Raw genomic sequence first — 22,600 nt, 5'->3', positions numbered from 1 at the left:
TTGTACATTGTACAATCAGCAGCAGTGTCCCTGGACTCTACTCACTGGATGTCAGTAGCAACCTCCAAGTTGTGAAAACCCAAAATGTCCCCAGACATTGCTAAATGTGCCCTGAGAGGCAAAGTTGCCCCCAGTTGAGAGCCCCTGGACTAAAGTCTGGCACATGGTTGGTACTCCATAAAACACCACCTACTTCCCGGTACCAGTTTTACTTTTTTGTTTTAAAGGAGCAGGGTCCTTTTAGAAAAATTAGTAGAATATTAATACAGAAAACAGTGGAATAGGGTGCTGTCCAGGAGAGGAATGGGGATCCTGGGTCCCACCCAATCACCCTTCGTCCCCTCCCCCCCAGCTGTGCCCAGGACTCTGGAGAACACAGGAAAAACCTGGAGAACAGGAGGTGTTGGGACTTGAGGGTAAAAAACTAAAGACAGCTCTGCCACTTAAGGGCTAGGTATCCTTGAGCAAGTCAGTTAAACACCCAGAGCTTCCATTTTTCCATCTTTAAATTGGAAAATGATCATCTCTACCTTACAGGTTTGTGGTAAGAAAATAATGAGCTGAGGTGGGCAAAGTGCCTGACGCAGGGGAGGAGTTAACTCTAGGCTGTGGGGGTTTTTTGTTTTGTTTTTTTGTTTTTGAGTTGGAGTCTCACTCTGTCACCCAGGCTGGAGTGCAGTAGCACAATCACGGTTACACGGCCTCAACCTGCTGGGCTCAGGCAATCCTGCTTCAGCCTTCCAAGTAGCTGGAACTACAGGCATGCACCACCACACCTGGCTCATTTTTTAATTTATTGTAGAGCCGAGATCTTGCCAAGTTGCCCAGGCTGGTCTTGGCACTTGGCTAGGTTTTGTTTTATTCTCTGTCTTATATATCCTTCAGAGTCCTTAAGACAGAGTTGAGTTCCTTATAAGAACTTTAAGTATCTTATCAATCTTGCATGAAAACAAACATAATTAGGTGCCAAATAACATTTTTGTCAAGAAGAACCGCATATGTGACAATGGTTCCATAAGATTATAATGGAGTTGGAAAATCCCTACTGCCTAGTGAGTCTGTAGTCATGTAATGTCACAGCATAACACATGACTCACATGTTTGGGGTGGTGCTGGTGTAGACAAGTCTACTGTGTTGCCAGTCACAAGAAAGTGCAGCTCATGCAATTATGTACAGTATATAATATTTGATAATGATAATAAACTATGTTACTGGTTTCTGTATACTATATTTTTAATCATTATTTTAGAGTGTACTCTTTCTGCTAATGAAAAGTTAGCTGTGAAACAGCTCCAGACCGGTCCGTCAGAAAGGATTCTAGGAGAAGGCATTGTTATCATAGGAGACGACAGCTCCATGCATGTTACTGCCTCTGAAGACCTTCCGGTGGGATAAGATGTGGGGGTGGAAGACAGTTATACTGTTGATCTTGACCCTGTGGAGGCCTAGGCTAAGGTGTGTCTGTCTTTGTTTTTAACAAAAAAAGTTTAAAAAGTTAAAAAAAACAAAACAGAAAAAAGCTTATAAGGTAAGAATATAAAGAAGGAAAACATTTTTTGTGCAGCTATACTATGTGTTTGTATCATTACAAAAGTGTCATTACAAAAGAGTGAAAAGTTAAAAAAATTAAGTTTACAAAGTAAAAAAGTTACAATCAATGACAGTTTATTATTGAAGAAGGCAAATTTATTTTTTATAAATTTAGTGAAATCTAAGTGTACAGTGTTTATAAAGTCTATAGTAATGTACAGTCATGTCCTAGGCCTTTGTAGACACTCACTAGCACTCACTGACTCACCCACAGCAATTTCCAGTCCTGCAAGCTCCATTCATGCTAGGCGCCCTAGACAAGTAGACCACTTAAAAAATCCTTTACATCATATTTTTACTGTGCATTTTCTACATTTAGATACACAGATACTTCCCATTGTGTTACAGTTGCCTACAGTATTCAGGATAGTCACTTGCTGTTCTGGTTTATAGCCCAGGAGTAACAGGCTATATATACCACATAGTCTAGGTGTATCGACGGCTATAACAGTTGTACCATCTAGGTTTGCAGATGTTCCTTCTATGATGTTCCCACAACGAAATCGCCTAACCCTGCATTTTTTCAGAACATATCCCCATCATCAAGTGGTGTATATGACTATATTTGGACTTGAAAATCCCAGGAAAAGCACATTTGTTATTATGCAAAAAAAGAAAAAGATTTGTTTAAGGCGGCAGCTGTCTGGGGTAACTGTAAACAGTTCTCAAATAGACTATATGCTTCAAAGCGGCAGGGAGCCTTCAGTCCTGCAGCCAGCCATAAGCTCCAGGCAAGTGTTGATAGGCACACATAGATGTAAGCTAAATAGAAGAATCTCTGGCTGTTTAAGACTGAATGACTCTCAGGGTCTCAGAATTTTCCTCTTCCTGAGTTTTCACTATCTGCCTGGTCATACCTGGAGGTGATGTCATGGGATGCTACCTCCCATTATTCTGCAAAGCGCAAGAGAAGATGCATAAGATAAAGAACCAAGTCTGGGCTGACAGAAAGGAGAAAGGGACCCACATGAGAGAAGAAATGTTTGGTTCTAGTGTTGTCAGTGAAGAGTAGAATGTCTGATTCCATGACACCTGTAGGGGCCTGGGTCCAGGGATAATGAGGAATGTGAGGATACTCACATGTTTGTGAGTAGCTTGCCATCCAGGAGAGCAGTTACTACTGGGTAAAGTGTTACACAAAGGAGATGAACAGAAGAAAATTGAGAAGGGAATAAAAGAATAATAAATGCTCTTTCTTCATTTACAAAATTAAAATAATTATATTATCTTCCTCCTAGGTTTGTTGTGAGTATTAAATGAGTTGGTGTCTGTAAAGAGCTTATGTCTGGAACATAGTACAAGGGAGCTTCTCCAAAAAATGGTATTTTTTTGGAGGGTGGGCTCCTTGCAGAACAGGCTTCCCCTGTTGGGTAAGTGTTCTAGAAACCCATTGACATCAGTGTATCAAGTAACTTTGTGAGAGGCTGCATTTTGCTTCAGTGAATTTTCTTTTTTGTGATTCTTTCAACATGTTTACCTATTTCATGTTGGGTGATTTACAAGCTCACCTGTCCACACCACACCAAGTGTTCAGCAGTTTTCGACCAAGACTGGCATGACCCCCATGCCCCAATCTGCCTATTCACCTGATCTCACCCTGAGCAATTTCTTTTTGTTTCTCTGGATGAAAAAAGCCCTCAAAGGGAAACGTTTTGCCAATGTGGAAGAGGTGAAACAGAAAACAGCAGAAGCACTAAAGAGCATCAGAACTGAGGAGTTCAAAAGCTGTTTTCAGCAGTGGAAAAAGAATCTCGATAGGTGCATTGCATCAGAAGGAAAGTACTCAAAAGTTGACAGAAGTTTAAACATATAAGAATAAATACACAATTTTTTATAAATGAATTCCAGGTTTTTTTGCCCTCCCCCCTTGTACTCAATACTTGGCCCCCGCCCTTGTACTCAATACTTGTTCTTTTTTTTTTTTTTTTTTTGAGTTGGAGTCTCACTTTGTCGCCCAGACTGAAGTGCAGTGGCCACTCCCGGCCACCGCAGGCTCAACCTTCTGGGGCTCCGGCGATCCTTCTGCCTCAGCCTTCCAAGCAGCTGAAACTACAGGCGAACGCTGCACATCTGGCTAATTTTTTTATTTATTGTAGAGATGAGGTCTCACCAAGTTGCCCAGGTGGGTCTCGAACCCGCGGTCTCAGGCAATCCATTTACCTCAGCCTCCCAAAGCGCGGGATTACAGGCTGAGCCACCGAGCCCAGCTATACTTGTTCTTATGATCACTTTCATTAGCCTTTTACTGAACACCTACTATTTACCAAGCACAGGTTAGCTTGTGTCATCTCACCCAATTCTCAGGATTGAGAGACAGCCTTTGCATTATCCCCATTTTCAATTAACACAACCATAGGCCAGGGATGTGGAAAGTATCTATCTGACACAGGATGGGGAACCCCCAAAGTTGGGGTCCAGCCCAAGAGGCCAAGAAAGTTCTTGGCTTTGTGTAGGAAAGAATTCAACAGCGAATTGATGTAAACAGCGAAGTAAAGCAAAAGTAAAGATTAGTAAAAGAAAAGATGAGCAGAAAGAAGGTGGCAGCCAAACATCACTAGGGTTTTGTTTTTATGGTTATCTCTTAATTACATGCTAAGCTAGGGGTGGAATTTTTATGAATTTCCTGGGGAAAAGGTGGAGATTTCTAAGAACTGGTGTTACTCCCAGTTTGTTACTATAAATGGATAGGGTCAGAACTATCATGGTCCTAGTGGGTGTGTCATTAGTATGTATTATAATGAGGGGCAAGATTGGGTAGGGGCAAATCAGTTGCCATCTTGGTGCTAGCTGGTTCTAACCAATTCTTAACTGAATCCTGTTTTTCTGTATGCAGGCTCAGAAAACCAGGCTATTCACCTATTTAACGAAACTGTCTCAGCTACTGGTCTTGAAAAGTTAGCCTTGTTTATCCTTGAAAGCTAGTCCTGCTGAACTCCTCTCTCGTATCCAAGGCCACACATCCAGGGGCCCATAGATCCAGGATGCAGCCCAAGTCTGAGGCATGGCAAACTTTTTCTTAAAGGGTCATATTTTCCTTACAGGGCTAGATAATAAGTGTTCAGGCATTGCGATCCTTAAGGTTCCTACCCCACCATGACCCAACTCTTCCATTGCCAGGTAAAAGCAGCCACAGACAATATCTAAATACATAGGCATCACTGTGTTTCAATAAAACTTTATTTATAAACACAGGGAACTGGCCAGAGGTTTGTCAGAGAAGTTACTCTGCCCAGAAGCTGGCAGCCCCTCCCTGCTCACCGAACACCAAGCCTTTCCCCCAGAGTCTCCAAGTGGCCATGTTTGCAAAGCAGCAGCAGGCAAGGTAGTAGGAAGCCCAGTCTGTGATGGGGATGCATTGTTTGATTTTCTCTAAGTATGTTTGAATTATTAAGTGTCTGGCTCATTAAGTGAAGGGTGCTGTTATAATTCTATCGCTGGAGACAAAATTGCTGTTTAAATTGAGTTTTGTCAATTTAGCTAATTTACTAAGTGGGCATTGCCATATCTTAATTATTATCCTCTGATCGGAGAGTGTTCATGAGGCCAATGCAGTTTTGGTGCACCAAATGTATACAGGCTGGAGCACACCCCCCAGAAGGTGTGTGCTTTCAGGGAAACTGCTAGACCCTATAATAGACTGGTAGCCAAAGTGGCTTCTCCATTGACATTCAAGTATCTGCTGCTTCATAAAGAAAATAAGTCTGACAATCACCACGATAAAAACCTGCTGATTCTCTTTGCCACCCGCACCAAAACACACACAGGTTTGGATTACCTTACAATCGGCTACTTCCCTCCCTCCCTACTGGAGCTGCTACTGACTAGACCTTTGTGAGACCTTTGGTAAATTACATAATCCTCCGGCACCTCAGTTACCTCCAGGCAAGTTCAGAGTTTGGGGATGAGCTTGCATGGCTCCCCTTAAATGTTCTGCCCTGAGAACCCCCCTTGCTGTATGCTAGACCCACTCTGTCAAGGAGGCACAGACATTTCCTTCTCTGCAAAGCCGTTTATGGCAGCACCATCAAGCCTGGGTCTCAAAAAATCCTGTGCCTCTGTGGATTAATTTTGTGTGTAGAGTGAAAATGCTAATGTGGTTGATTTTGTTCTCTTTGTCCTCAAGGGCAGGCAGGTGGTTTTGGAACATCTTCTGACAACTGAGGAACTATTTTGTGGTTTTGTGTTTGTTTTTTTTTAGTTTTTATTAGAGGTCTCACTCTGTCACCCTGTCTAGAGTGCAGTGCCATGATCCTGGCTTACTGCAGCCATGACCTCCTGGCCTCAGGTGATGCTTCTGCCTCAGCCTCCTGAGTAGCTGGGACTGCAGGCATGCACCACTAATCATGCCTAGGTAATTTTTGTAATTTTTGTGGGATACAGTTTCACTCTATGTTGCCCAGGCTGGTCTCAAACTCCTGTACTCAAGCGATTCTCCTACATCTGCCTCTCAAAGTGCTGGGATTCAGGTGTGAGCCACTGCGCCTAGCCTATTTTGTTTTTATTGGCAAAAATACTTAGGAAACAGAAAAATACTTCTTTAAAGTTGTTGTCTCCCAACAACCTCCCCAAGAAAAAAATTATGCTAACTTCCTAAAGGTTGTCTGCCTGGTCTTTTATTAGTGGTGGCGAGAGGCATGAAACTGTAACCATTTGAGGATGCAGTTGGTGGAGAATGTTGTTTTCTGCCTGCTCTGTGGAGTAAGTGTCATTCCTAATTATTATTTATCTGTAGGACTTTTGAGTTATAATGTCTCGTTCTACCAGAAATGTCTGAATTTTGATATTTTTAGAGAACCCGTTTTTCTCCTATGAAGTCAGTGTACTGTGCACAACTTGACAAGTTTTAAGACATAATGTAGCAGTTGGCGCTCTAAGCAAAATAACACCGTGATGAAAGATGGCTTTGCCACATGGGCAGTGTTCATCACTGCCTTGCTATGAAGACCTTCGTTTCACCGCAAAGGAGGTAGAATGTGATAAAGTGCTGACTTCTTCACCAGTAGGTCTGGGAGCTCGCTTCTTAATAGTCTCCCAAGTTTGACCTGATATTTGAATGGCTGCCGCCCAGAGGTGGGAGTGGTTTTAGAAACTGGCCCTCCACCTGAACTTCTCCATTTAGTTGCTCGTTCTGCATGTCAGACTTTGGCGACTTAGCAGTAAAGCAGGGAAGAAGCCTGGAACAATTCAGGCTTCTGGGTTGTCTCAGTGGGATCAGAAGGGCACACCTAAGCTTCGGTTTTTCTACCCTGGCATGGGAGATGAGACCTTCTCTTGTGCTGATTTTAAATTTTGATCTGATAATGCATAGGAGAGAGGATCTTGGCTGTGACACATAGATCTTGGTTTCTGCAAACAGTGTGCACATTCACTCAGAAATGACACCAGCATGGTGCTCTGCAAGCCATCCTTATACACAGCCACTTCCCCCAGTTAAGCAGGCTCTCCACAAGTGCAGATCTCTAGAGACACCCTGCCCTATTGCCTTGACTGCCACTTAGCTGTCTGCCCAAAAGGACTCCCTCTCCAGTGCTCTTTCTTTTAATTATCTTACCTTCCTAGGATTCAACACCCCACCCTTTTTAAAATTTAAATTTGTATTTTAGAGTTATGGGATATAGGTGAGGACTTGCTACATAAATCAATTGCACACAGGTGAGGTTTGAGCTCCTAGCAAGCCCTCTCTCCCCCTGGCAGCGGACAAGGCACCCAATGGATGGTTGTGTGCCCCTTATCCGCCCTTCTTTCTCTACTAGTAGTGCCCAGCCTCAGTTGTCCCCACCTTTGTCCTCAATGTTTAGGGTCTGTTTATGTCAACTCCCCATCTGAACAAAAGTTCACATTCTAGGTAATACTATATCTGTCATAATGCAATCACTTTATCAGCCATTTTCTCAGGTTGCATTTTTTTAAAAATCAGAATTAATACCAAGTCTAAGATGGTTAAAGTTGTTTTGGCAACATAGTGTACTTTATTTACCTATTTCCAGATGATGCTAAAATCAATTTATCATACAAATAATCATGAAACCAATAATAATGATCATGTGATAACTGGCCTTTACTGAGCACTTATTCTGTGAGCAGCCCTGTGCTAACCCTTGGCAGACACAATCATCTAATACTCACTAGCACTAAAATCAGTTTAGTCCTATCACCAGCTCCATTCTAGAAATGAAGGAGACAAGGCTTAGCAAGGGCAAGCAACTTGTCCTAAGTCAGACAGCCCAGAAGAAAAAGCAGGATTTAGATCCCAGGTCTGGGTGTATTTAGTGGGTACAGTTAGGCTGGAAAATGTGGATGCTGCCACGCCTTCTGTTTTCTTGATATGAGCATGCACCCCTTTCTACAGAACAAGTGCTGTGCTGGACATTGGGGACATATCCTCCCCTTAAGGGTTTATGTTTGACAGGCATGTGGACAGGTAAATGAGTGGGAACAACACAGGTTGGCATTTTCTGTGACTCATTCCGGGGACGATAACCAGAGTACCTAGGAGGAGAATGGAAATCAGTCCAGGAAATCAGGGAAGTCTTCCCAGGGAAAGAGGGTAGAGGGGACTCGTCTTATTCCAAGGCATTCACAATTAATTAATTAATTTGTTTGTTTGTGTATTTATTCATTTGTTTATTGGCATTCACAATTCAATTCCATTTCTGTTAAAGAAAAATAAAGCACGTGGCATGAGCCCTGCCCCAGTGCCTGCTCACTGCCAACCCCTAATTGAGACCCACACAACCCCCTGCCTCAGCGGTTCTCAACCCCTGGGCCACCTCCCACAGATACAAGGTGAGCTACAAATGCGACCACTGATCAGTGAGCAGCATGAACAAAGGGAAGAATGGCATTCTCTGCCCTAAATGCTTAAACCTAACATTAGTCACAGATTCTGGTCCAGCTGAGTGAAGAAAAAGATGAAAAAGCACATGAGGTCCCTAAGTCAGCACCATTAACGATGACACCAGTAGTATGTTCAGGAAGTGCCAGACATCCCTGGGAGCATACTCTGCTCATCCTTCTCTGTGATGACAGTAAGTCTGGACTCCAGCCACCCCACATCCATTCCTGCCTCATAAATCTGCATGTTGAAGAAAATCCCAGGAGAGAAGGCAAAGGTTGGCAACTGCCTGGAAGTTGGAGAAGTGGGTGCCTGACCCCCAAACTGCCCACAGGCTGATATACACAGGTGCTCTCTTAGCGGCAATATTTCCAGAACAGAGGCCAGCAAGGCTCCTCAACTTCCACACCACATGTGCCTTCTTGCCAGGAAGAAGGCTGAATTAGAGAAGAAAAAGGAAGGCATTGGGCCAGAGATTTATTGTTTCCCAAAGGTGAGCAAATGAGCAAATGCCTTTCCCAGCTGAATGCAATATCAATATTAAAATACAACACAGTTCTGAATTCATTTATGCTGACTCTTGATGCTCAGGACCATGACTAATCTACCAGGAAGGGGAGGGCTGTCCTACCTCAGCAGTTCTGCCATCTTAGCCTGCACATGAGAACCACCTGTGATGCCGGGCTGCCTCGCACATGATTGAAACCATAGTCCTTAGGGTTGGGGTCCTGTGTCCACACTCACATAGCTGCAGAAGATTCCAGTGTGCAGCCAGGGCTAAGGGCACTGCTCTGCAGCTAACCTGATGCGCTCCACACTCCTCCTAAAGGGAGCTGCTAGTAAACAAAACCTGGTTTCTATGGCAACACATCCTTCAGCTCCTTTCCCTTCCAGGACTCAGCAAATGGTGAATTCTTTCATTTCCGTGCCCTTATCCCCACCCCATTTCAGGTGAGAGGGCCTGGAGGAAGGGGATCTCTCTTACTGAATGACCACAGGATAGGTGAAAGGGCAATGATATAACCTCTCCTGTCAAAAACTGCAGGAGAGACCATTTCTTTGCAGAGAATGGCCAGCAGATGTGGACTGCGCAGAAGAGAAGTTAAGAGGGCTTGACAGTCGGGGGGAGGTGAAGGGAGGAAGCGGAGGCAGGAAAGGAGTTTTTTGTCTTTTAACAGAATTGCTGTAGTTTGAAGATGCAGTATTGGCATTAGAATATTCCAGCAGTCATTTTTGGGGTTCACTCCCTGAGAAGTTATGATATCAGACCTCTCCTTAAAAAAAAACAAAGAAGTCACTGTTTATTTTTAAACACTATGCATGAGCACACGTTTGCATATATGTAAGAAAAGACCAGAAGGGATACGCATTTCTCTTTTACTATTAGTCACTACTAGAGGCTGTAATGTGGGGAACAGTGAAACGGACTTGGATTATAAAGTTTGGATTTTCTAAAACAAAAAGAACATAAATACTGGTTCCTTGGGCCGTCCTGGCCCTCAGCCAGTGGTCAGTTTCACACATCCCAGATTCGGAAAACCCCAAGCTAACTTCAAGAGCATCAGTGAGGCATGCCCACTGTTCCGGAGGCTTCATGGGGCTGCCCAACAGTGTGTTCCAATAACTGGCATTCTCCCAAGCTTCCCTCTCTCCTTCCTCACTCAGCCTGCCATGAGCAAGCACCACATAGCACCTACCTCCATCAAATGTTCTGTCTTCATTTGTTTATGGTGTCTGTGTCTAGCTCCCCACCAAGATATAAGCATCAGGACTCTGTTTTGCTCCCTGCCATATCCCTGGTACCTAGAGCAGCTCCTGGCATGCAGTCAACTTCAGAAGCATATTTTGAATTTATGAATGAATGATATGATCCCTGACCCACAGCGAAGGAAGAGGAACAAAGAAAAGGACAGGCAGGTGGGAAGAAGTTCAGAAGGAGACATTCCCTGGAGAAATGCTTCCTGTGATCTCTGGGGCTTGCTGGGGACTGTCCTCTGGATCCCTGGGCTGTGTCTGCATCTCCTGGAAGCACAATGCCAGCCCCAGCACCACATGTAAGCTACTGCACTGGGAACCTCGTCCTCCTCATTTATAATCACCACCACCATCCTACACGGCAGTGTTAGCCTAGTCTCACAGATGAGCAAACAGGCTCAGAGATGCTGTGTCCCTCTGCTAAAATCAAACAGCCAATAAGCAACCAAAATGGACTCAGAACCCCCAAAGCACTTTCCACCAAACCATACCACCTCATAAAATAACCCAATCTATTTTTATATGCCAGCGACTTAGTATGCTTGAATCGGGGAAAAGAGTTTCTTCAGAGAAGTCTGAGGGTTCCAGCAAACAAGGTAAGAAGCATTTGATCCACACTGTTGATAGGAAGACACGTACTTTCCTGGCTTTTATTAGCCATAGGGCTGGGTTGAGCTAGGCCTTCCTCACTCTCCCTGTCCTCTTTGGGATGCACACGTTTCCTGTGGTTGGGCTCTGTACAAAGGAGCCCTACGTGATCGCAAATATCCCATGCAAGGCTTAGTCCTGACATTGGAGTGTCAGTAGAATCATGAACTCACCCACTGGATCGACCAGGCCAAGGCATTTTATCTTTACCAGCAGGAAAATGACCTCCCACCAAGTCACTTTTCCTAGCTTATAAACTCTACTTTCTCTGGCACGCCCATGCATACCTGCCACAGCTGCGACAAAGGGACTGGCCTATGGAATTTGATGAGGATGCATCTTCTCGGGACAGGTCTCCCTTGTTTGGTCTTGTTGACCCCTATATGTATGGTTAATTTCTTGTGAATGAGGGAGGAAAATGGAAGGGAACCTTGGTGGAGAGCTGAAAGGACAAGCATAAAACAGAGAGCGATGGCTGCTCAAAGCTAGAGAGAGAGGCTCACCCAGAGCGCTTTCTGCCAGCACTCAGAGGGTGAAGATGCAGACTGGAGAGGGAGAAGCCACCCTTCTTGAAATTAATCATTCAGGGCAAAATTACAAAACTTAATTGCTCCCTGTCCACCACGGCTTATCCTCATCTACTGTTATTTTGCACCAAATGATTTGGCAGCCGCCACATTCATTTTTACAGGACTTTCTTATTATCTACAGCCTGCTAATATGTTCATCCTTCACCCTTCTCAGTAATTCTGGGCAGATTCCTACTCATTTGCCATGAATGAAGCTCTCATTTGATGGGAGGAGGGAAACTGGCCAAGAAATGTCATCCTGGAGAATACACATTGCCCTAAGAGGATCTGAGGTCCCTCAAGTCCAGACAGGCAATGCCAGTTATGAGTACACAAGGAACAAAAGCCAGAGTGTCTTCTGAAGTCCTACTTTAACCACTGTTCATGCAGGGGTTTTGTTTTGTTTTGATTTTTGAGTCAGGGTCTAACTCTGTTGCCCAGGCTGGAGTATAGTGGCATGATTATGGCTTACTACAGCCTCAACCTGGGCTCAGGTAATCCTCCCCGTTTAGTCTCCCAAATAGCTGGCACTACAGGTGCTCACCACCACATCCAGCTAATTTTTTTTTTTTTTAACAAGGTCTTGCTATGTTGCCTAGGCTGATCTCAAACTCCTGAGCTCAAGCAATATTCCTGCTTCAGACTCCCAAAGTGCTGGGATTACAGGCATGAACCACTGTGCTCAGTTTCCTATATGGTTAAATTTAAATTAATGAAAGTTAAATAGGGCAAAGTCCTGTTCCTCTGTCACATTACCCTCATTTCAAGTGCTCCACAGGCACAAATAGTTTGTGGTTGCCATATTGTAGCACAAAACAAAATTTCTATCACACAGGAGGTTCTATCGGACAGCACTGAGTCAAGCTTTCAGACTCCAAAATGGTGGTCTACTGTTTTATCCCATGACTAGTTAAGCTAGGTGTTCTGCATACAATCTGTTGTGGAAAATCCAGGTATAATGAACTATAGGCTTTGTCTGTGTCTGTTCATACATATATGGAATGATCTCATTGTCCACAAGCAAGGAATGAGACATGTTTTATCATATGGCCAATGATGAATAAGGCGTAGAGAAGAAAAAACTGGTCGTTGGGGCCCTGGTTTATAAATGTGTCATGAATTGTATTTGAGAACACCTTTAACTCCCTGCCATGCCCAAGTGGCATTTGCATAGGCTTACTGCATAGACATTCTGGTTTCATTTCAAGACCAGGCATGACAGAACTTCAGTCCACGGGCCAGCTGTGGGCTCAGGTTGGTCTCAGTCTTCCATCTGCTCAGAGGAAAGGAACACATAGGTACCCCTCATCCTACATGTTTGACCTTTTATCTTATCTCTAAGCAAGCCTCGACATAATTAATAGTGCCATTATCTGCTAATTATTCCACTATTTAAGCAGGACAAGAAATATCCAGGGCATAGAGTGAGCATCATGTACACAATTAATAATTTTCATCACCGAGCAATTACTTGTGTACTATTTAACCTAATAACATTAGATGCGCATTACTGGGCTGTGATTGCTGTTTTTCTTCCACCCACTCACTCTTGTATAGCTGTTCTCTACAAAGTTGTTGTGATTTGTTGACAAATCGTGCTTGTTTGTTTTTTTCTAATTCCTACACTTGTCAACAATTTGGATGTACCAAGACCTCTTCGCCTCTTTTCAAACTTCTCTCCTTAGACCTTCATGACACTGTCCTTCCCGTGGTATCTCAACCCCACTTTTGGAGGGACGATATTTCATGTCACTCGCTAGTTTTGCGCCCCAGCCCAGCAAGGTGACCTTCCTAACTTGTATTCATTTTCAGCAACAAGATTGATGGGGAAGAAAGGAAGCAGGGCTCTGGTAAAATAAGGCTGGAAAACATTCCCGATTGTGTGAACATGAGGGAGTATTCTGGGGCAGAGCAAGGGAAACTCAGACCTGGTTCATTCAGGGGGAGATTGGGTATCCCAGGTCAGGCAGCATTGCCTTGGGTCGGTGCCTTCAGACAGGAGAATGAGTCTTTTCACCTCAAATGCATGAAGTGGAGTCCAGTTTCTACAAGATGGTAGAAAAGGGGAATGGAAAGAATAAGCTGGCCCTCCCTGGGGCCATTGGGCATGAGATCTGAGGCAGCAAGACTAACTGTAGACCCCACCTGCTGCCAATGTTGGTTTGGGGTTGGACAGGGCAAGCCAATGAGGTGACTAGTTCTGAGAGTATAGGGGGAAGGGGTTGGCTGGGAAGGTCTGGAGAAACCCCAGGTTGACAGTATCTTATTCCTGTCTCCGTGCACTTCCTCCCCTCTCTACCACCCACTTGCAAAAAAGCACACGAATCTCTGAATTAATTCCAACATCCACTGAGACCCAAAGAAGATTCCTGCTAGCCATACCATCTCATCCTTCTGCCTTGAATTAAGAATTTTACCTCCTGGCCACACAAGATTGCACCTTTGGAATTATCTTTGATCCCTTTCGTATCTTGGTCCCACGCTCGGCTGGTTACCAAATACCGCCAATTCCATTAAACATCCTTCGGCCAGGTTCTCGTTGCCCTAGAGCAGCGGTTCTCAAAGTCTGGTCTCTGGAACAACAGCATCAGTACCACCCGGGAACTTGTTAGACAAGCACATTCTCATGTTCCACCAACGGAATTGGAAGCTCTAGGGATGGGGCCCAGTAATCTGTGTTGAAGGAGGTGATTCCGATTCATTCTTGACTTTGAGAGCTACTGCCTTGCATGACAACTTAAACCCATTCCTGTGGCCTGCAAGGCTTTAGATGATCAGGTTCCTTCTACCTCCCCAATCTCGGCTGAAGCTGCTTCCCTGATCTCATGACTTTCCAGCTAGCAGCCTTCTTTCAAGTCCTGGAAAGGGCCAAGATTTTCCCATCTTGAACCTTTGCAAATGCCAGCTCTTCCACTTGGAATGTTCTTCTGCTCATCTTCCTACTTTTCACACAGCGAGCTGCTTTCGTTCTTCAATTCTTAACATAAATGTCATAGAGGTTATGCTTGGCTGCCCCACCTAAAGCAGCCAGTCTCATGTCTGCCCTAGCTTTTCGTTCTTCCCTATTTCTGCTCCACATCTGCTTTGTACCACAATTTATAATTGTTTCTTCGCGACAACCTAGAGGCAAGGGCATAGCCTGGTTCACCCTGTGTTTCCAGCACAGTGCCTGAGACAGAGTAAAATCTCAATAAATAACTCGTTGCTAAATGCACCCAGCCAGCCTTCGCCTCTATTTACAGTGTTACAAGCCTGTGAAGCACTGATTTGTTTACTTTTAAATAATCTCCGCGGTCCCCTCTAGCTCTCCGCCAGCGTATGGGGTCATGTATCATGAAGCAAGCATTATTTGCTTTGAATAAACTATAATCCATCCTACCTGGGCACGCCTCTAAGCCATATCACTGCTCCCACCTTCTAGCCTCGTGCAGCTGCAAGATTCACCTTGCTAAGACATTGTGTTTACAACGCCTTCTTTGGACATGACACCTGAACTCATGGAAGAGGAATGCAGACCCTAAGCTGAGGCTCACACGATCAGGAAAAGGGGACTTTTAAAAAAATTATAAAGATATAGGGTAAAAATCAGGATTAGATACACAAGTAGATTAGGTACAGGTGAAGTTTGGGCTCCCCACTTGCCCTCACTTCTCCTGGTTTAGGGTCAGATACCCTTAGTGATGCTACGTGTCTCCCCTTCCCCTGACAGTAACCTGCTACTGCCAATCCCTTTCTTCTAGTATTGTGATAAATGTTCAAGACTCACTTGTAAGTGAGGACATGTGGTACTCAGCTCTTTGTTTCTGTTATCGACCACTGAGTGATGAGCTCTAAATCCACCCAAGTTTCTATAAATTCCATAATTTTGTTCTTCTTTATGGCTGCATAGTACTCCATCGTGTATATGTACCACATTTTCTTTTTCCAATCCACTTTCAATGTGCAGCAGTGTTGGTTCCATGTTTTTGCTACTGTGAATAGTGCTGCAATAAACATGTATGTGCAAGTATCTTTTTTGTAGAATGATTTGAGTTCCCCCAAGTGTATTCCCAGAAGGGAGATTGCTGAGTCATATGGAAGGTCAATTTCTAGTTCTTTTAAAAATCACCACACTGTTTTCCATAGAGGTTGAACTAATTTGCACTCCCACCAACAGCATAGAAGCATTCCCTCTTCCCTACATCCTCACCAGCATCTGGTGCTTTTTTGTTTTATTAATGATGGCCATTCTTTCTGGAGTTAGGTGGTATCTCATTGTGGTTTTGATTTGCATTTCTCTGATGGTTAGTGAGGTTGAACATTTTTTCATGTGTTTGTTGGCTGTATGCCTTCTTTTGGAAAGTGTCTATTCATGTCTTTTGCCTAGTTTTTAAATTTGTTTTTTTTTTCGTTTCAGCTCAGTTCAGTTTCCTGTAGATCCTGGATGTTAGGCCTTTGTCAGATACTTAGTTAGCAAACATTTTTTCCCATTCTGTGGGTTGTCTACCTGCTCACTTGATGGTTTCTTTTGCTGTGTGAAAGTTTTTCAGTTTGATGAGGTCTCACTTGTCTATCTTATCTTTTTATAGCATATGCTTTTGGGGTAATGATCAGGAATTTGTTGCCTATTCCAATGGGCATAATAGCATCTTCTGCATTTTCTAATATTCTTACTGTTTGAGGTTTTACATTTAGGTCTTTGATCATTTTAGAGTTGATTTTTGTGTATGGTGACAGGCAGGGGTTCTGTAACAAGTTGTCCACTCTCATCCCTCCTGTTCAACATAGTATTAGAAGTCCTTGCTAGAGTAATTAGGCAAGAGGAGGAAATCAGGGGTATCCAAATAGGAAAAGAAGAAGTCAAGCTATCCTTTTTTGCAGACAGTATGATCTTATACCTTGAAAACCCAAGGGAATCTGTCAAAAACCTCTTTGCACTGATAAATGACTTTGGCAAAGTCTCAGAGTACAAAATCAAAGTGCAAGAGACAGTCACATTTCTATACACCAACAATAAACAGGCAGAAAACCAAATAAAAAGAACAATCTCATTCACAACAGTCACAAAAAATTGAAATACCTTGGTATCTTCCTAACTAGAGAAGTGAAAGACCTTTACAATGAAAACTACAAACACTACTCAAAGAAATCAAAGATGACACACACAAATGGAAAAGCATTCCATGCTAATGAATTGGGAGAATCAATATTGTTAAGATGTCCATCCTACCCAAGGCACTACAGATTCAACATAATATCCATCAAACTACCAACATCATTCTTCTCAGATCTAGAAATGATAATACAGAAATTTATATGGAAACAAAAAAGAGCACAAATAGCCAAAATAATCCTCAGCAAAATAAATAAAGCAGAAGTTATCACAATTCCAGACTTTGAACTTTATTATAAGACTTCAATAATCAAAATAATCAAAACAGCCTGATACTGGTATAAGAACAGGCATATATACCAATGGAACAGGATAGAGATTCCAGAAGCAAAAACTTAATTTCCCTACCAACTTATTTTTAACAAAGCCATCAACAACAACCACTGGGGAGAGGAGACCTTATTCGGCAAATGGTGCTGGGGGAAATGGGACTACTTTTAACAGTAACATTAGGGCTTATACGTCAGTTGAAAAGGGCAGAGGCTAAGAGGTCCATTTTCAGACATTCAACAAAAAGTAAGAAAAGTGCCCTGATATATAAAATGACAATATTCCTTTAATAGCAAGTAAGGGCTAGGATGTTGGGACAAGGTCTGCACGTGGCCAGTGACAGAAGATGAAGTAAGTGACCTCCCTGTGGTCCCCAAGTTAGGCCCTGGGCCTACTTCTAGTCCTGGATCCCTCTGGCCTCACTGACCTCCTAGATCTACATTTCCCAGAGCAGCCTCCTGGCCTCTGAGAGAGAGAGATGCTTTTCTCCAAGCTCAGGTCTAAGCAATGGGCTCAGGAACTGACAGGAGCTGGCAACGCGAGGCCAAGGAAAGTGGGCTGTGGTGTGAGCTCCTGGGCACACAGTTCTGTTCAGCAATGGTGCTCACTGAGCATCTTTAGGAATTTCACAAGAGTCTCTGGGGAAGCGCAAGACCTAAAACAGACCCTGCTGGCAGCGAACATCTTCTCCTGAGGGAACCACAAGTTGCTAAATTCCAGGAACAGTGATATTTGCAGCAACATTTAGGAAGGACTCACCCTATTGGTCTGACCCCCTGGAAAGCGTGTCACATGAAGGGTTCCTTATAATCCTCCCCACACAGCCTATGCAGCAGGCATTACTGTCACTCTGTTCTATAGAAGAAGAAGCTAGACTGCATCTGTTCTGCAGATCCCACAGTCAGTCAATGGCAGGGCGGAGATCCCACTCCAGGACATACTTTAGGATGACCCCTCTGACCTAGGGTCCTTCCTGAAGCATCCCAATCTCCCCTCCCCTGAGGCAGGTATTACCTGCTCCTCTGGCTACACAGGGAAACTGAGGCTCAGCTAGGGCTGTCCAGTTGAACCAGGTCCTCAGCTTCCTACTAGACAGTCCATTTTCCCCTTTTTACTGTTCATGACACTTTTTTGGCCTTCGTAAAAAGAACAGATGGATGGGGGATGGGGTGGGTAGTGAAGAAAAAGCACTGCAGAGAAAAGAAATCTGAAAAACTAAAAGAGAAATCTAATATGGATGTTTCCATTCCTGGAGAAAACAGTCGAAAACAGAACTAGGTTGATAAGATTGGAGCATCCCCAGGAGGACTAGAAGAAGCAACCATGCCTGGACACAGACAGCCTATTTTCAGTTCTGAGGTTGTTCTGCCACCCTGGAAAGCACTAATAAAGTAGTAAATAACTAATAACTAATGAAGTAGTCATGCATGAAGTGAAGTCACACACGAAGGAGTTGCAGTTTGGCCTTGACCGTATTATCTACCAACCTGTGCGCCCAACCAAAGCAAGTCCCTTCAAATAAATGAAGGAAAGAAAAAAAGGTCAGAAAAAAATGGTTTTGTTAATTATTCAGCTTCCAGCCCTCCTTCAAGAAAAGTCTCTCAGCTCTGTGGTGATGGCAGAGAGGAGGCTCTCCATTTTTTAAGCAGGATGGGGCTGTTAATAGGATGTCTTAGTTCCTTCAAATGAACTTCAACGTGATTGAACGAAGCTCAAGAGACGAAATGGGTGTTCAGTGTGAGTCTAAATTGCTACCCAAGAAGCTGCCGAAAGATCATCAAGACTCTCCATTTCCTAATTCTTCTTGGGAACAAATGAATGAGAGAAATCCACCCCACTTGAGAAAGCATATAGGGAAATGTGACTTGCCAACCGGATGGCTGGAGGAAGCAAAATGGGTCATTGGACACCAGGAAATTGATTAGAGTGGTCAAGATGTGGGGGTAGGTGAGCGGGAAAGCGGGGGCAGAAACTCCCCATTTCGGTTGAAAATATATAACGCGTGAAACCTGATGTTTTCTAGGCCTGACTTCATTTCCTCCCAGCTCAGAGCTGGAGCTGGTGTGTATGGCTGGTCTAACTCACCCCGGAACCCACTCATCAGATGGCTGTGCCCCCTGGGACTTTCCAGGCACCCTAGAAGGAGCAACAGAGAGGATATAGGTGTCTCTGCCTCTGGAGTCAGGAGGGCACAGCAGGGAAGGGAGGATGGCGGGGTGGCAGAAGGAGGCAAGGCGGTTCAGCTAATAACTAGTTACCAGGCCCTTCGTAAACACAAAGTCTCTACTTACATGATAAATATTATCCCTCCAGCCCTACTTTTGCCATCTGCAGCAGATTGCTTATCCCACAAAGCTTGCACCCGAGCTCATCCCATCTAGCTAAGGGCTGCAGAATGCAATTCTTCTTGGCAAACTTTCTACAACACAAGTTGCGTAACATCTATGCAAATAACAGAGAATGGAAGCTTTAGAAAGCATGCCATGCATGTTTTTACCTAAACACAGTCATTCACATTTTTATAGCGCTTCTAAACCTATCAAATACGTGTATATTCAGTGCCTCACTCAGTCCTTCTCTGAAGTCTATTATTCTTCTTTTATCAGATGAGAAAACAGTGGCTCAAAGGGGTGCAAAGATGTGCCCAAGGTCACAAAAGTACAAAAAAGGAATGAATAGGGCCTTACAGGTTCATTTCTGGCTCAAATTCCTCTGGAAAGAGTGTACATGCGTGTATGTGTGTGTGCGTGTGTGTTACTGATATATCAGTGTCAGCCCTTAGATAAAGGCTGAAATGCTATCCTAGAACAATGTGTTTTCTGCATATGCCCTTTTATTATTATGAAAGTAACACATAAAAACTGTAGGAAAGTTAGAAAATATATCAAAGCATAAAGCAAAAAGTAAAAATCATCCATACAAGTTTACCAGTCAGACATCTCATGTTTAGGCCAGGAAAAAAATCTTAGTCGGAATCTCCCTCCACCCAATTTTTCTGCCCAGTCCCATGCTTTCATAAACAGAAGGTTTGGAAGGAGAAGGAACTCGGTATGGAGGTGAAAAACACAGACCCTCAAGCCTGAGGAGGGCCTGGGAAGGAATCCTAGTTTCACTAGGTGGCGGCTATGTGTCCTCAGGGGAGTGATTTAGCTTCTGGCCTCAGTTTCCACATCTGTGAAAATGGAGTAAAACTATATCTGCCTGTGGGACTAACAAGAGGAATTCACAACTGGATATTTATGAAGTGCTTAGAAGTTTGCCTGTAATGACAATCAACACTGCATAGGTGTTTGTTAAATAAAGGGGTTACCTAACCTCAACATACAAATTCCAAGTGCCCTTCAAGTAATCCCCTCAGAAAAACAGCCAGAACCTATAAGATACTCAAAAGTGGTCACTTTATCTCATCAAACAGCTTTGCCTGAGGAGCTCTGTGGTCTGAGACAGCATAATTTAAGGGAGACACAATGAATTACAATCTGGTTCCAGCTCTGCTATGCATTAAGCTGTGTGACCATATACAAATCACTTAACCTCTCTGAGTACTATAAATCTCAGAAATGAGGTAACTCTGCCAGCCTAGGAAGATAATGTAGGCGATACTCTATAAACTATAAAATCTTCAAACATTAAAGGTTGCTTTCCTTACTGCTGGTATTATTATAAATGTAATGGTCAAGATCTACAAGGGGGATTCCCCCAAAACAGAATTTATTTATAAAAAATTGTGTATTTATTCTTATGCGTTTAAACTTCAGACACCTTCAAAGTGCTCCCCATTTGATGCAATACATCTATTGAAATGCTTTTTCCACTGCCCCAAACAGTTTTTGAACTCATCAATTTTGATGCCTTTTAGTGCTTCTACTGTTTGTTTGTTTGTTTCACCTCTTCCACATCAGCAAAATATTTCCCTTTGAGAACATTTTTCATATGGAGACAAAAAAAAAAAAGTCACTTGGGATGCGATAGGGTGAATAGCGAGGGTGGGGCATGGAGAGGTCCTGCCATTTTTGGTCAAAAACTGCTGAAAATGCAGCACAGTATGGGATGGTGCACTTGCAAAATCACCCATCATGATATAGGCAAATGCATTGAAAGAATCTCAAAAAAAAAAAACAAAAACAAACTTCACTGAAGCTGAATGCAGCCTCTCAAAACAATGTTGTCTGGTACACTGATGCTGATGGGTTCCTAGAACACTTACCTAACAGGGGAAGCTTGTACTACAAAGGGCCCACCCTACAAAAGATAATTCTGGTTTTTTTTGGGTCCCCTCCCATACCTTATTAATATCATTAAATGTATCAGGCCCAGTCCAGACACAGTGCCAAGGGTGCTAAGAAAGCTCCAAACTGACCAGGTGAACATGTTCCAGATCTTCCAGCAAACTACTTCAGTTTATTAACATTATTTACATTATTTTCATTTACTAACATTATGTGTTGTTATTTTGGGTGAATATCATCAAGGTTCTACCTGCATTAATCAGGGCTCATCGTCTCTGCACCTCTACTTCTTCATCCATAGGATGGGAGGACCCACTCTTTGGAAGTAATACCTGCCTTAGGCCATGCGAACACTGTACTGTAATTTTTTCTGGATAAAGCTTCTTCTGAAAGCTGTTCTCCAGCTATGCAAATACTGATGAGTGACATTACTGCGGTTTATGTTAACGTTCTCTCTCAGAAGTGGAATGGCATTAAAGCTAAAGAGAAAATGAAATGAACTGAATAAAAAGAAAGTTATTTGAGTGAAGGCAAAGCTCTTAAATATTTGCTCAGTACCAGGAAGTACATGGGGTTCTGACAGACACAGATAAAAGTCATTCTCTCTCATGGCCTCTCTGGTTACAAGATCGTCTTTCCACTGTCAAGGGGCTATCGCCGTATTATTTATTATGTTTCTTTAGCCAGGGGGCAAAATATTGTGTTTGCACACTGTTCAATTGAGAAACCCGAAAGCTCAATTAAGATCTCTGGGAAAAGATGTCATGACACTGCTTACAGCCTGTTTGAACAATGGGCCCTAATCCTCAGGAAAGCAATCATCGCAGTGTACACCTGGGAGACAATCCCAGCTCTGAAACTGGCATCTCCCAAATACTCCTCTCCACACCTGTGGAAGGGCTTTAAGACGAAGTGAGATTGGAAAGCACTGGGTTAAACAAAGTTAAACAGACATCTTTACTGGATGCAGAAATTCTTAGAGCTATGGAAAATTCCTAAGACAGGGATGAAAGAGGCTGCGTTCCCCATATTTGACCCTAAAACCGTTGGTCTGTGGGATTGGTGTTTTGTGGAATGTGTGGAAAAGTTGACTTGAATATAGTTCTCATCTTTAAAATAGTATCATAATAGTCCTCAAAAATCTAGACCCATTAAGATTTTTCTGGAGAGCCTCTATGCTTTATGCCAAGTAACAAAATAAAGAAAAGAAAGATCACATTAAGAAATGATGATCTTCAAATGGGACCTTATTAAACTGACAAGCTTCTGCAAAGCCAAAGAAACCATCAAGAGAGCAGGAAGACAGCCTACAGACTGGGAAAAAGTCTTTGCCAACTCTAGGTCTGACAAAGGCTTAACATCCTGGATCTACAAGGAACTGAAACGTACTGAAAAGAAGAAAACAAACAACTCCATTATAAAATGGGCAAAAGATATGAACAGACACTTCACAAAAGAAGACATTCGAGAAGCCAACAAACACATGAAGAAATGCTCAACCTCACTAATCATCAGGGAGATGCAAATCAAAACCACACTGAGATACCACCT

General features: G+C 43.2%; 1 protein-coding gene across 1 annotated transcript in view; it reads right to left on the bottom strand.

Moving 5' to 3' along the window:
• Nucleotides 1-7,537: 7,537 nt before the first annotated feature.
• LOC103263014 (dedicator of cytokinesis protein 2-like) overlaps nt 7,538-22,600 on the bottom strand; it is a 298,126-nt gene continuing 283,063 nt past the window's right edge. The window contains exon 28 of the mRNA XM_008060687.2: nt 7,538-7,756. Within this exon, the coding sequence (XP_008058878.2) occupies nt 7,703-7,756 (54 nt within the window). The 3' untranslated portion in view covers nt 7,538-7,702. The remainder of the gene's footprint in view (nt 7,757-22,600) is intronic.

The sequence above is a fragment of the Carlito syrichta genome, unplaced genomic scaffold (genome assembly GCF_000164805.1).
Source record: "Carlito syrichta isolate Samal-C Ts95f unplaced genomic scaffold, Tarsius_syrichta-2.0.1 Scaffold304701, whole genome shotgun sequence".
NCBI lineage: Eukaryota > Metazoa > Chordata > Mammalia > Primates > Tarsiidae > Carlito > Carlito syrichta.
This window is presented reverse-complemented; position numbering and strand designations above follow the sequence as displayed.